Source organism: Danio rerio, chromosome 15 (assembly GCF_052040795.2).
Source record: "Danio rerio strain M-AB ecotype USA chromosome 15, GRCz13ab, whole genome shotgun sequence".
Lineage (NCBI taxonomy): Eukaryota > Metazoa > Chordata > Actinopteri > Cypriniformes > Danionidae > Danio > Danio rerio.
In genome coordinates, this window is record NC_141035.1 from 20,965,580 (window position 1) to 20,980,180 (window position 14,601).

General features: G+C 36.1%; 2 protein-coding genes across 9 annotated transcripts in view; both read right to left on the bottom strand.

The window, feature by feature from the left end:
- LOC147840601 (uncharacterized) overlaps positions 1 to 14,601 on the bottom strand; it is a 570,564-nt gene that overhangs the window by 49,870 nt on the left and 506,093 nt on the right. The gene's annotated exons all lie outside the window — the stretch shown is intronic.
- The window catches only part of zbtb16b (zinc finger and BTB domain containing 16b), a 105,651-nt gene that overhangs the window by 49,870 nt on the left and 41,180 nt on the right, over positions 1 to 14,601 (bottom strand). For 4 of the 8 annotated variants that reach the window (XR_015509295.1, XR_015509294.1, XR_015509293.1 and 1 more), the window contains exon 4: positions 9,983 to 10,069. Coding sequence is in view for 1 of the 8 variants with exons in the window: in XM_087283988.1 (XP_087140114.1) it covers positions 9,983 to 10,069 (87 nt within the window). In the remaining 7 variants the exon portion in view is untranslated. Of the gene's footprint in view, positions 1 to 2,312; positions 3,192 to 8,719; positions 10,070 to 14,601 lie in introns of those variants that run through there. The other 4 variants (XR_015509297.1, XR_015509299.1, XR_015509298.1 and 1 more) reach the window with 4 other exon arrangements.

The following is a 14,601-nucleotide window of genomic DNA, read 5'->3' on the forward strand; positions in this document are numbered from 1 at the left end:
AGATGACCCCTGCGATTCGCTCGGCTGCACAGAGAGAGGCAGACGGGCCAATCTAGCAAAGTAAGGAACGCTCTGCTTAATAATTAACGCAACAAGAGATACATTGCTCTTGTTTAACCACTGTTTATTCTGTGGGCCAGATCTCTGAAGTCACAGCGTGTTCCCGGTGAGTAATTCCGCTGTGCCCTCAACCCCACTGTAAATGCGAAACCCGTCCAGTGCTGCGTGATGGAGGAGTTTTAGGAAACCCGACGTCATAAGCACATAAGACAGATGGACGAGCGCTTGCCCCTCAGGCCAAAATCGTTTAAAGGCAAATCGCTTCTATTCCGGCTCCAAATAAAACCTCTTTAATAACATTTTATTTCTGCTCTGCGAAGGATGCGATAAAGCGCTTCTCCGTCGGGAGGGGAGAAGAGGAAAAGAAAGCTGTGATGTGCTGGCCTGTTTTCCAGCCTGCCCGCCAGTGCATCGGTCCTGAGACACAAGTGCGTTTTATTTTAGGAGGCTTTTAAGTAGGTCAGCTCTCTAGTAGGTCTCGTCTATGACAGCACATCGGCTGAGTGTAAACAACAGCACATGATGTTGTTTGTCTCTCGCTCTGTCCTGGCACCAAATGCCACCAGCAATCCCAGCACCCCCCCAACTTGCTACCCCTTCAGTCGGCCTCTGTCCCGCGGGTCTCCCACAATCCTCTTTTCCATTCGCAACCCTAAAAACCTCAAAGAACCAGGCCGTTCACCTCTGACATTCTCACATATGCTGGCATTCCACGACAATCGTGTTGCTTAAAGTCTGAGTCAGAATTAAGATTGAAAAACTAGCAAGTAAAAATAAAACAGTTACTCAACAGTTGGCTGTGTTATGAGGAACTGTAACACGATTCAGGTCAAATGACCTGACACTTACTGAAGTGACTGGCATGAGTGATTCTAATTAAAGATGAACAAAATAGACTATAAAAAACCTTGGGGTATATTTGTACCCTATCAGATACCATCTCATGTAATACATTGGCTGTGTTTATCAGCTAGATGTTTATCTTTCATTTTTACATTTAGTTATTATTTATCAATAATAAACATAACACTCACTAGCTATGGTTCTATCCACTTATTCTATGCACATTTGCATATGCGCATAAAAATCATGTTGACGGAAATACCAAGAGGCTCATGGTTTTTGAAAATAACTAAATAGGACAAACTTTTTATCCGATTGAAAAAGATGCACTTAAACTGTGACGGAAACACCATTACCTAACAAATTCCAGTAAGTGCATTAAAAAAAGTCATATGATTTTGTTATAAAAGATCATGTAATGATAAAAAATGTGTGTGAATTAACAAATTAGCAGGCTGAGCACATTGTAAAAGATCTGACATGTTGTTTTGGTCATTCTAGAACTCCTTAACCATTTCAGTATTAGTGTTATTTGATTATTTATTTATTTTATTATTAATGGGTTTTTTCAAACTCCACCAAGCTTTCATTGCGTGTCAGGATTGCCTTCTGAGGCGCAAGTCATTTACTAAATGAAGAAAATATTCACGAAGCTTCTCCATCTGCAACAAATTCCATTTTTACTGTTGATATTTGAAGTGACGATGTTGTTTTCTTTGACTCATTGGATGGAAACGCTGCTTTATTCGCACGTCTTTTATGTGATAATCCAGTTTTGCACATAAGTACGCATTTTGGATAGAAACATAGTTATTAAAAGTATATAACATTATGCATTACAATGTTGTGATGCCTATATTGATTTAGCATTTAATCCAATTTTACTGTTTTTGTGTTTAGATACTATTGCACACTTTCTTTTGACAAACAAATAACATGAAAACGAAGAGATGTTTAGATTGATACTTTCAAGCATTTTGGTCTTAATTTATTACCATAACCGAGGCAGAAAATGATCATAATAATTTTAAAATTATTTTGTTTAATTTAAATTATTTTTTTATATATAGTAAAGATTTTTTAAAATGTTACAGGGACTGTTGAACAGTTTAAATGAACTTATTTTAGACTGAATAGCGTACATTTCAAAGACTGGAGATTTAGCAATTATTGTTAATAATGCAAACAAATATTAGTAGTATATTAATATTATCAATATTAGTATATTATATACTTACAAACAAAAATATCGGCAAATGACTGAAAATAATCAGTATTGACTTCATGCACAACCCCCATCTATTCTCTCATTCCTTCATTCCTTCGTTCACTGAATCAATCATGCATACATACAGTACATAAAAAATTAACTGTAGAGAGATTGTTTTTTTATTGCTCACTTTTGTTTTGAATAAAATAATATCAAATTTCAATATTGGTCACTTGTTAGTTAGTGGTGTTGTTGGTAAATACAGAATAAAATGCTGACCCTAATTCATTTATTTTTCTTCGGCTTATGCCAAGTTCAGACTGCATGATTTTCAAAGTAATCGTGTCATGGATGTTTTTACACTGCATGACTATCTGGGTTAGCGTTCTGTCGGTGCTGTGTTTACACAGTAGGATGAATCGGCGACAGGAGAATTCACACTGCATGGCATTACAATAGGAAGAATCGCCGGAAACTTTGTCCAAACAATGTTTCACAACCAAACAAACGCGGGAAGTGACATGAAAACAATATCTTTCGTTATTAACTATAGAATGGAAAAAGAAGGCTTTAGCTGTAAAAAACGTAGTTACGTTGCTCACCTGTATTTTGAAGAGAATTGGCAACCTCTCCTCAACTTTTTTTACTTTTCGACCTGATTATGATATAGCTCAGATGACACATCAAACAGACACAGTGCTCCTGCCAAATTTCCACTAGTTTTTCCTCCATTTTTTGGGTCTAAATAAACTGAATGAGCGCTTTTAACTTCTCCCCCAACCTCCCGCTGGCCTGCAGGTACCTGTACTAGCGAATGCTGCTCTCTTATTGGCTGTAGGTGATCGCTGATGTTATTTTCAATCAGAACTCATTTCACACAGCATGAATCGCCGACAGCTCCAGATATTTAGCATGCCAAATATCTCACCGGCGTCTGCGACTCATCAGCAACTCTCTCACTGGCTAAAATCATGCAGTCTGAATTCGGCATTAGCCCCTTTATTTAGCAGATGTCACCACAGCAGAATGAACCACCAACTTATCCAGCATATGTTTAACGCAGCGGATGTCCTTCCAGCTGCAACCCAGCACTGGAAAACACCAATACACTCTCATATACACATACATACACTACAGCCAATACAGCTTATTCAATTCACCTATAGCGCATGTCTTTGGACTGTGGGGGAAACCGGACCACCTGGAGCTCTCTGAGCCACCATGCCGCCTGACTCTAAATATACTTTTTTAATTTTATTAGAATTTTATTTTGGATGACTAAAGTTTTGGACTGCAATGTGGAAACACAAAATGCATCCCGAAACACAACATAAGAAACAAAAATATTGAGAAATCTTGAGACTTTTTCAACTTTTTCACAACTGAATCTTCTGAATCAACTGAATTTTCTTTTATTTTGTAAATTAAACTTGAATCAATTTATAGAGCTACATAACCAGTTTTATGACCAATGGGGGGAAAAAAAACAACAAAAATGTTTTTGTTGCACTTAATTTATTAAACAAAAACAGCTGCTTCACAAAAAACAACAAGGTCCTGTTCTACTACACCATTAGCATCTTCATTCGAGAAGGCCATCAAGGCTCTAATATGCAGAAATATAAAAAAAATATTTCTTGGCTAAAACCTGAAAAAGCATGTGAGTGATGACAAGCTTGCTTGTTTTTTTTTGTGAGTGACTGATGGCCTTAGCCCAGCTGTAAAAAAGCTTTCTGAAAATGGATGAGCTCCGTCCTCTCCTCCTCTCCACTAAATGTGCTGCCAGAATGAAACGGAGAGCGGGATGTTTACAAGTTTGGGAGAGAAGGTATAAAATTCTGGGCATCGTTAACACCACCTCTATGTCGACATGCATTAAGTATTTATACAGTGTGTGCCACAGCGAGTTACAGTTACATGCCAACGTTTTAGAGAGGGTTATCGTCTTTCTCCCCGCGGAGCACAGGCGACAGATATTGCACCCTCATTGTAGTGGCCTGGTACGCTACTGTAAAAACAATACAAATACATTGCAGACCCCTGATTCTGATCCAACACAAATTCAGAGACTTTATGAGCTGCTGCCATGGAAACGTTTAGCACCTTAAATCCACGCAGATGACAAAAGTATGGCACCTTGTTTTAATTAGGACTCAACCTTTATATAGACTCAACATGTGGATCATTAGCCCCATGAAACGCTTTTATACCCAGAGAGCAAATTAATTAGTGCAGTCTGGAATACCTGAGACAGATTGTATCCTCTGACGGCGGTCTCTCGTACAAGGCAATAAGTAACAGAAGTACAGGTGGAAATGATGGGTATGTAGGGCGCAGCATAGAGAGAGAAGGCCAAAAAAAAAAAAACATATTTAAATAAAATTAAATAACTGTCTTAAAAAAATTTAAATATTTTGTCTAAATTTAATTAAACATTCTGTTTTTTGTTTTGTTTTTTTTTTTTTAACAAAGGGACATTTCCAACTACTGGTTTGGTCTAAATTCTTCAATGATTTAAAAATACGCAAAATAAATAAATATATAAATAAATAAATAAGTAAAAATATTTAAAAAATTAAAAAATTATGTTTTAGTACAGTTCATCTACATCCCTGCCAAGAAAACATCTCTGGTTTCAAGAAATTAGAACACATATTATAGCATAGTATTATTTCAGCATCACTGAGTAACATTTCCTTGTCAACTAACGTAGACTAACCATGTTCCGTACACTTTTTGCTATTCAGCGAACTCAAACGACCACTTCTCCATCATTGAAAGCCAGATAAGCATGTTTGTGTGACCATTCTCTGGGTGAATACATATTGCACAATACAAATTTTGATTGATGTCTTTTGGAACAGAAGTTTTTGAGTAAAGATGAGAAAAGTACCACCTCTGCATTTGTACGGCAGATGATAGGTGTTGACATGATTAAAATAGTGTTCTATACAGGGCGCATATAACTTCAATTCACCAGCAAAAATGGACATTGTTTTAAGCCTAGTCAGAATATACTATTATTGTGTTTCACTTGAAGTCAATGTTATATTCATTAACTTTTCATGAAAGTTTGAAATAAAATAACTTTATAATTATTTAATTTTTATATCATGTTTATTTGATTACAGAAAGACAATTTAAAATAATAAAACATCAAACTGATGCAAATTAATGTTAACTTGACTTAACTTTTATGAATATAAACATCATCACTGCACAAAGATTTTCCAAACGGTGTTTGCAGCCTGTCTCTCAGGCTCTCTCTGACGGATTGTTGCACCATGTGGTCATCGCCAAAAACTGATATTTAATTATCTTTTATTAAAAGCATTTATTAAACAAAAAATTATTTATTTACAGTGGTGTAAAATAACAAATTACAAATACTCAAACTACTGTAATTGAGTAGATTTTCTCAGCAATTGTAATTTGCTAAGTAGTTTTAATAATGTGTACTTTTACTTTCCCTTGAGTACATTTTTACTGCTGTATCAGTGCTTGTACTCCACTATTTTCCTTCAACCTGCAGTCACTACTTTATTTCTTTCTTGTTTATGGTGATTGGCTAAAGTAGAAAAATCAGTCCTGCGATTCCTGTCTAATCAAATCACACATCGTAAATCGCATCATACAAAACAACCTCAAGACATGGGCACTTTATAAATGCAGCAAACCTTTTGGAAGCATTAAAATGTCCAAGAATATGTCCAAAATCTTTACATGCAATGACCCTGAGACTTTTTATAGACCACATGTCACTGATGAAAAAATGAAGGATGTCGACTGTATGACAGCTGATATAACCAAACAGCCTTAAACACTAAATGGAATGAATGAAAAATGAAAGGAAGGGCCGAATGAAGGAAGAACCAAACAAGGAATGGAAGGAAGGACCGAATGATGGATGGATCAAACTAATTAAGGAAGGAATGACCAAATGAATGAAGGAAGGATTTAAGGAAGGACTGAACAAACTAAGAAAGGAAGAAAGGAATTAATAAATTATTGAACAAAGGACCTAATGAAGGAAGAAACAAAAATATGAACGAATGAATGAGCAAACGAATGAATGAAGGAATGAAAGAGGGGCCAAATAAATGAAGGAAAGAAAGAAACGAACAAACGAAAAAAATGAATGAATGAATGAAGGACCTAATAAGGAAGGAACAAAAATCAACGAATCAACGAATGAATGAAGGAAGGAACAAACAAACAATGGAAGGAAGGTTGAAAGGAACGAACAAATATAGGAAGATCACTAAATGCACTACAGAATGTAACGTTTACAAATCCCTGCACAAACTGCTTGTGAATGCATCTACTTTTCACAGTGTAAGACTCACCTCTTGAGTACTTTTAAAAGGGCTACTTTTTAGTCCTACTTTGAGTAATATCTACAACAGACACTTTAACTCTTCTTGCATTATATTTTTGGGCAAGTAATGTTATTTTTACTTGAGTATGATTTTTCAGTACTCTTTCTACCACTGTTTATTAAACAATTTGTGATAACATAATATTCATTTCATAAAGACTGTAATACTGTGTGATGCATAATTAAATGCAAATGCACACTGTCGTTGCTCTAAATGTCTTCCTTCCCAAGTGACACTCGTCCCTTTAGCTTGCCCATTGTCTATTTTTCAAGCGCATTAGGTGAACATAGCAAACTTACTGAATTTTGTCAGAAACAAATGGTAGGAGGGTCTCTGTTGTGCTTGGGAGTAAAAGACAAGATAAGATAAGTCAAGAAGAGAAGATAAATCAAGATTACACAGATATATAGCTTGCCTAGGACCCGTAAGTTTTTATTCAGAGACTGGCGTTAAAAGGTAATCTGAAAGAAACATTGTCGGAACATGGCTAGTCTGTGTTAGTTTAAATATTTAACATAAAGCTGAAGGGAATTTTTTTTATTATTTGCTAAATATACCAATGGTGTTTAAAAGGAAATTTAAATAGGAAAAGTTAATATTATTGCCTATTATTTTTTTCTTCTGGAGAAAGTTTCATTTCTTTTATTTTGACTGGAATAAAAGCAGTTTAAAGACTCAATATTATTTACCCTCTCCAAGATTTACGTGACATTTAGGCACTGTAAATAAATTATGATTTAGGTTTATTTTTATGAATATGATTTTCTGCTGTACATAGCTTCAGAAACATTTGTGGCATTTCTTGCCACGTTTATTGATATAAGTAACTGGAACTGACATTGCCACCAAGGCAGATGACATGTCTACTTCTCAACAATGAAAAATCACATCCCGTATCAATCAAACATTTAAACTTGAGCTTTCCATGTACAGCAGTAGAGAAATTCAAATCAATGAGTTGCTGAAAAGAGAATTGCTCTGACTGAATCATTGATTCAATAATGCACAAATCCATGAATCAATCTCTTGTGAAATGTATCAGCTGGATAAAAAGGATGTTTGAATCATTTTGTTTAGATGAGAAGTATGTGTATTATTTTAGATGCTAAATATATGTGGGCTAAAGTATAAATTTAACCTGAACGTATTAAGTTTGCCATGTTGTAATCGTCATGTGACCCACCAGTGTCAGTTGCATGGATTCATTGCAATTCGCAATCCTCTCCTGTGGCTTCATTTTATAGTAAAGTGTCCATCAGGCGCACAATTACAGTTCTAGCTGGAGGTATTATAGTAGGTCATGTGTGTACTTTTCACATGTTTTTTACTTTTTTAAACATTGAGAATTCAATTAAATGAAATTTTGGGCTAAAACTGAAATATCTTGAAATGCTTTTTAATATTTGTTGATTATTTTATTAAATAATTCATCTTTTTAAATTTATCATCATTATTATTATTATTAATAAATATTTTATTAAAAGTAATTTGGTAAGATTTTTTGACATTTAACTTTATATAATAACTTTTTATATCAATCACAAACTTTTTATCATTTTCACACATTTATATTTCCAGCAGGCACAGCACAAAACTGACTGCGTTTCTTTTGCCTTGTGTGAGGAAAAAAATGTCCTAACAAGATGATTATGGGTACCATTTGGTAGATTATTTTACAATATATTTTATGTGTCTGTAAGACCATTAAATGTCATTTGACATGGAATTGTGAATTTCTGCTCAGTTAAAATAAGTTTGGGGGAACAATAAATGTATACACTATGGCATTGAGAGGATAAGTGCATAATTAAAAAATGCATAAATGCATAGTGTAAAGTGCATTAATAGTTATGCAGTTAATGTTTTGAGGATAAACCTCTGTCACCAGATTAATTATAAGTAATATTAATAATCAATGCCTTTTCTTTATTCACTTCTAAGCACTTTTTTAACAACATATAGTCTAATAGAGGGCGATGTGCTGGCGCAGTAGGTAGTGTTGTCGCCTCACAGCAAGAAGGTCGCTGGTTCGAGCCTTGGCTGGGTCAGTTGGTGTTTCTGTGTGGAGGTTGCCTTTGCATGAGCTTCTTCCGCATGCTCCGGTTTCCCCAACAAGTCCAAACATATGTGGTACAGGTGAATTGGGTAAGCAAAAATTGTCCATAGGGCATACATGAGAGTGTATGGGTGTTTCCCAGTGATAGGTTGCAGCTGGAAGGGCATCCGCTGCGTAAAAACACATGCTGGACAAGTTGAGGGTTCGTCCGCTGTGGCTACCCCAGGTTAATAAAAGGACTAAGCCGAAAAGAAAATGAATGAATGAGTCTAATAGAAGCAGATACAGTAAGTGAACAGATCGAGAGGCATCATTTTACCAGTGTTGCACCAGCACAGTATCGCCTGTCTAAAACAACATATTTTAATAGCTCATATTTGCATTCATTTTTATTATTGTGGAAAACCAAAGCTGCCATTTTTAGCCACACATTTAGTGCATCCCTTGTATACACTTGTGCAATTTCAGATGCAGCCCAATGATTTGTTTCCATGATCCAGCTCTTGAATCACTGAATCAAATATCTAGTTGCAGCGCTTCTCGAATGAACAGCTTACTGGAGGTGAAGCTCTTCCTTTCACAAAGCTATCGTGTGGCTTCTGTAGATGTGAAATAAAGGCAAGTGTTCATTTTCATTACTCTACATTGTAAAAAGTGATTAGTTACTTTACTTCAAAAAAGTGAGTAAAGCCGTTCTCTTTAAAGCAAGTTGATTTGAGGTCAGTAAACCCATTGACTTAACCTTTATAATTATACACATAATAATTATGAGGCAATGAGTTCACTCTTTATCTACGTGATGTCAACTAATCACTTTTACCAGCGTACATTTATACGCCTACATACAAATTCAATGACAGAGCACACTCAGGTATGCGACTGCAAAAACAAGTTTACGCTCAATCCATCATCCCATGCCAAGCCCTATCAAAATACACCATTGACCTACCCGAATATATGATTATTGAACAGTCTGTAGTGACACTGAAAGGCAAGCTGGCAGTCATCAGATGTCAGTAAATATGAATATTTGACAGGACGGTGGCAGCTGAGCGCAGTTGGCGTGTAAATGATCGTGCCAAAGCGCCGGTGACTCACAGACTTTGGTAACTTAGTACAGTCGCTTCAACTAATGTACGTGCCATGTTTAGACAAAGTGATGGAGATTGGTGAAACATGGCACTGCTGCTCTGCCAAAGCGGTGTGCCGCCCTGCCCTTTAACAGCGCGTTTTATTGGCTGAAATTGTAGAGGGCACCGAAACCTTCCCTGCTGAATTATAGAAGAGCATCAGAATGGAGTTTTGATACGCTCATAAACATGATTACTATTGGTACATGACGCATCTACCCTTTACTGGAGGTTTTTCCATCGCGGTTAACTAGTGTTATTTAAGCAAGTGGTTTGCGGTTGGATGAGGCGAGATGAGGTTTACCTGTGTGAGTCTGTCGATGAGCTTCCAGAGCCTCTTCCTTGGAAAACTGAGCTCCACACTGATCACATACTAGTGCTTTTGGTCCAGCTGGAAGGAAGAAGAAAAGCACAAAAACAAGTCAATACCAGCTGGTCGGTGGATTTAGAGATGCATAGACAAAAATGGGGGTTAAACAGTGAAAAAAAAAAAATCTTGTCAATCATGTTAAGAACAAGAATCATTTGATGGCATGATAAACCGACTGTATAGAAGGATCACACTACAGTCTGAAATATTTGTTGTCACTTTACATATTTACACTGTCCTTTGTTTTACCCATTTGTTAGCAAAACGTTTTTAATTAACTGAAATATGAAAAGACACTTCCTCGTTTTAATATTTTAAGGTCATATTATGACTGTACTAATGAAAAGAAAATGAAAACTTTAAAATAGACAATATTCATTTATTTTCCTTCAGCTTAGTCCACTATATATCAGGGGTCGCCACAGCGCAATGAACCACCAACTATTCCAGCATATGTTTTACACAGCGGCAGCGGTCACTGAGCCACCGTGCCACCCAATAGACAATATATTTTGGGAACTTTTGCCCATTCCTCTTTGCAGTACCTCTCAAGTTCTATCAGGTTGAATGGGAAGCGATGGTGTCCAGCCATTTTCAGATCTCTCCAGTGATGTTCAATAGGATTTGGGTCTGGACTCTGGCTAGGCCACTCAAGGACATTCACCAAGTTGTTGTATAGCCACTTCACTGATATTTTGGCAGTGTGCTTTGGGTCATTGTCCTGCTGGAAGATGAACCGTCACCCCAGTTTGAGGTCAAGAGCACCCCGTAGCAGGTTTTTATTCAGGATGTCTCTGTACATTGCTGCATTCATCTTTCCCTCTATCCTGATTTATCTTCCAGTTCCTGCTGCTGAAAAACATCCCCACAGCATGATACGGCCACCACCGTGCTTCACTGTAGGAATGGTATTAGCCTGGTGATGAGCGGTGCCTGGTTTTCTCCAAACTTAACACCTGTCATTCACTCCAAAGAGTTAAATTTTAGTCTCAACAGACCAGAGGATTTTGTTTCTTATGATCTGAGAGTCCTTCAGATGGCTTTTGGCAAATTCCAGGCAGGGAGTGGCTTCTGTCTGGCCACTCTACCATACAGGCCTGATCAGTTGATAGCTGCACAGAAGGTTGTCCTTCTGTAAGCTTCTCCTCTCTCCACAGAAGATCACTGGAGCTCAGGCAGAGTGACCATCGGGTTATTGATCACCTCCCTGACTAAGGCTCTCTCCCCCGATCACTCAGCTTAGAGGGCTAGCCAGCTCTAGGAAGAGTCCTGATGGTTCCGAACATCTTTCACCTATGGATGAGGGAGGCCACTGCTCATTGTAACTTTAAGAGCATCTGAAATTTTCTGTAACCTTACCTAGCCTTGTGGCTCAAGACAATCCGAGACAATCAACTGAGTTTGCCACAGGTGAACTCAAATTAAGCTGCTGAAACATTTCAAGAATGATCAGTGGAAACAGAATGTACCTGAGAGCTTCATGGCAAAGGCTGTGAATACTTATGTACATGTGTTTTCATGTTTTTTTATTTTTAATAAATTTGCAACAATTTCAAAAAATCTTTTTTTTCACATTGTCATTATGGGATATTGTGTGTAGAAATTTGAGGAAATAAATAAATTTAATCCATTTTGGAATAAGGCTGTAACATAAAAAAAAATGTGTAAAAAAACTAAGCGCTATAAATACTTTCCAGATGCACTGTATATACCACCAACTTATCCAGCCTATGTTTTACACAGCGGATGTCCTTCCATCTGCAAACCAGTGCTGGGAAACATCCATACACACTCATACACTACGGTCAATTTCGTTTATTCAATTCACCTATAGCACATGTCTGGACTGTGTGGGAAACCGGAGCACCTGGAGGAAACCCACGTTAACTTAGGGTGAACAAGCAAACTCCACACAGAAACCCCAATTAAACCCATTAAGAACTCAAAACAGTGACCTTCTTGCTGTGTGGTGACAGTGCTAACCACTGAGCCACCTTTTCGCCTACATTTTTAATATTTTTCAAAAATTTAAAGCTCTCTCAAAGTGATAGTCTGATATTCACTGACATAAATATAGCTTGTGATTATCAAATATACTCAAGAAAGTGTTTGCTTGTTATATTTTCATTTATCTAACAACAGTTTGGGCCATTTTACCACATACATAAAATATATATTTATCATAATACCATCAACACACAATTAAGGATCAAAGTTGCGAAGCTTTAAATATAAAGCAATGTAAAATTCTGAACAGATTACATTCTAAACCAGAACCATGAGCAAATGCTCTTGACGGGAAAGCAGCAAAACACCGAATGTTGATCTGTCAAGCACACTATTTTTGAAGCTCATGTTTATAAAATCAAACCGTAAAATGAAGCGAAAAGAAAACAGAAACGATGCCAAAGGCTGAAACGGTGTTATTTCAAAGTATGAGTTGTTTATGACATTAAACATCATTCATTTTTCCCCCCACACACATCAACCGAGTAACATACTGTCCCTTGACAGAATCAAAGAGATGTTCTTATCTACAAGAGCTGGCAGCTTTTCTCTTGTCTTGTCTTGATAAAAGACCGTAAAGCATAAGCCGAGGCAGAACAGACAGCAACATGTCCTAAAGGATATTAAAAGCGCTTTGTATCTGCAGACTGATTTATGACATGTACAATGAGTCTCTTCTTACAAACAAAACACTATACCCATTTATTATGTGTTCGTAGAGATAGCAGTAATAAATGATAATCATATAATAAGAAAGGTCATTTCAGGTTGACGCTCCCGCAGGCAGGTACTGTTCATGTTTTCCTGTAAAAGCAGATGATTTCGATCCACCGTAATTCATTTATCAATGCCAAGGTTGCTTTCTTCAGGGTGAAATCACATCAAGCCTGTCAAGCCTGTTATATTTCATTACAATACACTACTGTTTGAAAGTTTCGGGGTCAGTAAGGCTTGTTATAATGACAAATATATATATTAGGGGTTTTTAAGCCATTCATGTCATCCAGTTTGACTATTTTTGTAATGTTAGTTCAATATTATTATTATTTTTCTAAGAAAAATAATTCACAGAAGACACTCAATAAAATGACACTCAATGTAACTATTGTTTGTACAACAAACAAGTCTTTAAAGGCATTTTCAGTAACAGCAATGCAAGGCAAACTATATTTATAGAAAATACAGTTGACTCAAAGTGCTTTACAATAAAATAAAGAAATAAAAAAATCTAAATAATAAAGTATAAGAATAAAAATAATCAATTGTAAGCTTGAGAGCAAAAATAAATCTAAATTAGATTCAAAGGATACAATGATGGACAGAAGGAGACTTTTTAAAAGATTTTATCAAAGCAACACAGAAAACTGGATCACCTTTTGATTTAAAGCGAGAATGGGGGAACAGATAAAAGAAAATGGTCTACAGGCTGTACATATCCTAATAAGATTTGACACAGAGAAAAAATTCATAACATAATCAAAATACACACAAAAAACATAACTGAAATTTACTATCATTTAAAAAACTTTTAGCTTTGACACTATTAAGTTTAAACCACTAGATTTTAACATACTGTAAAAACTAAAAATAAAAATACAAAAGTTTGTATAATCACTTAGTGCTATTTTTTATATATACAGTTTATATGAACAGGTCAGAATATGTTGTTATATTTTTACATAAATATAATAGATATGCAGAATGTTGATGGAAAGAGATGTCACCTATATTCTGATATAAATACATACAAGATGCTCAATTGGTCCTAATAGGCGTAACATGTGAAATTTGTATTAACGAGTGATTGGACACATGTGCCTAATAAAGTGATATTTATATCATCTGATTCTTCAATTTATTTAAAACAGGCAGTGTTATGATTGTCATTATATTCTATTTACTACATAACAAAAAAAAATTTACCTTTTTGGACAAGTTTATAATAAACCGGTGGCTGTACATCAGGTACGGATGCTACAGTATATATAAATCAATTTCCCTAGTAAACCTTTGTTGCTTTCACAGTACATTAATGCTAATAAGAATATTTCACATTACACTAACAAGAAGGGGTCAAGCTGCTTAATTATCATGAAAATAATGTAACAATGCAGAAAGATCTTAATGGTCTTAAAAATAGGCAATGAAAAATTCACCCCATTAAGGTATCATTAATCGTATGAGTCACCTGCACAGATGGAAATACATATACAAAGTGTACAAATGCATGCACACACACACACACACACACACACACACACTCACACACACATGCGCGCGCGATCAAGGAAAGAAAGAAAAGAATCATTTAACCCAGTTGCAACCAGCGATCCTTAATAACTGGACTAAATAACTGTTCTGATGGCCATCGTCTGCCTGAGGGAATCCATCTATTAATAGTATTGGATCCACCTGTGGAGCTGCTGGCCCATTATGAAGTAGGCCAGGATGTTTCCATCACTTCAGAAACACTTTCAATAAACCACGCACACCGAACAAGGGGAAATGGTCATCTGACATTGCTTTTTCTGAACAATTCATGAGGG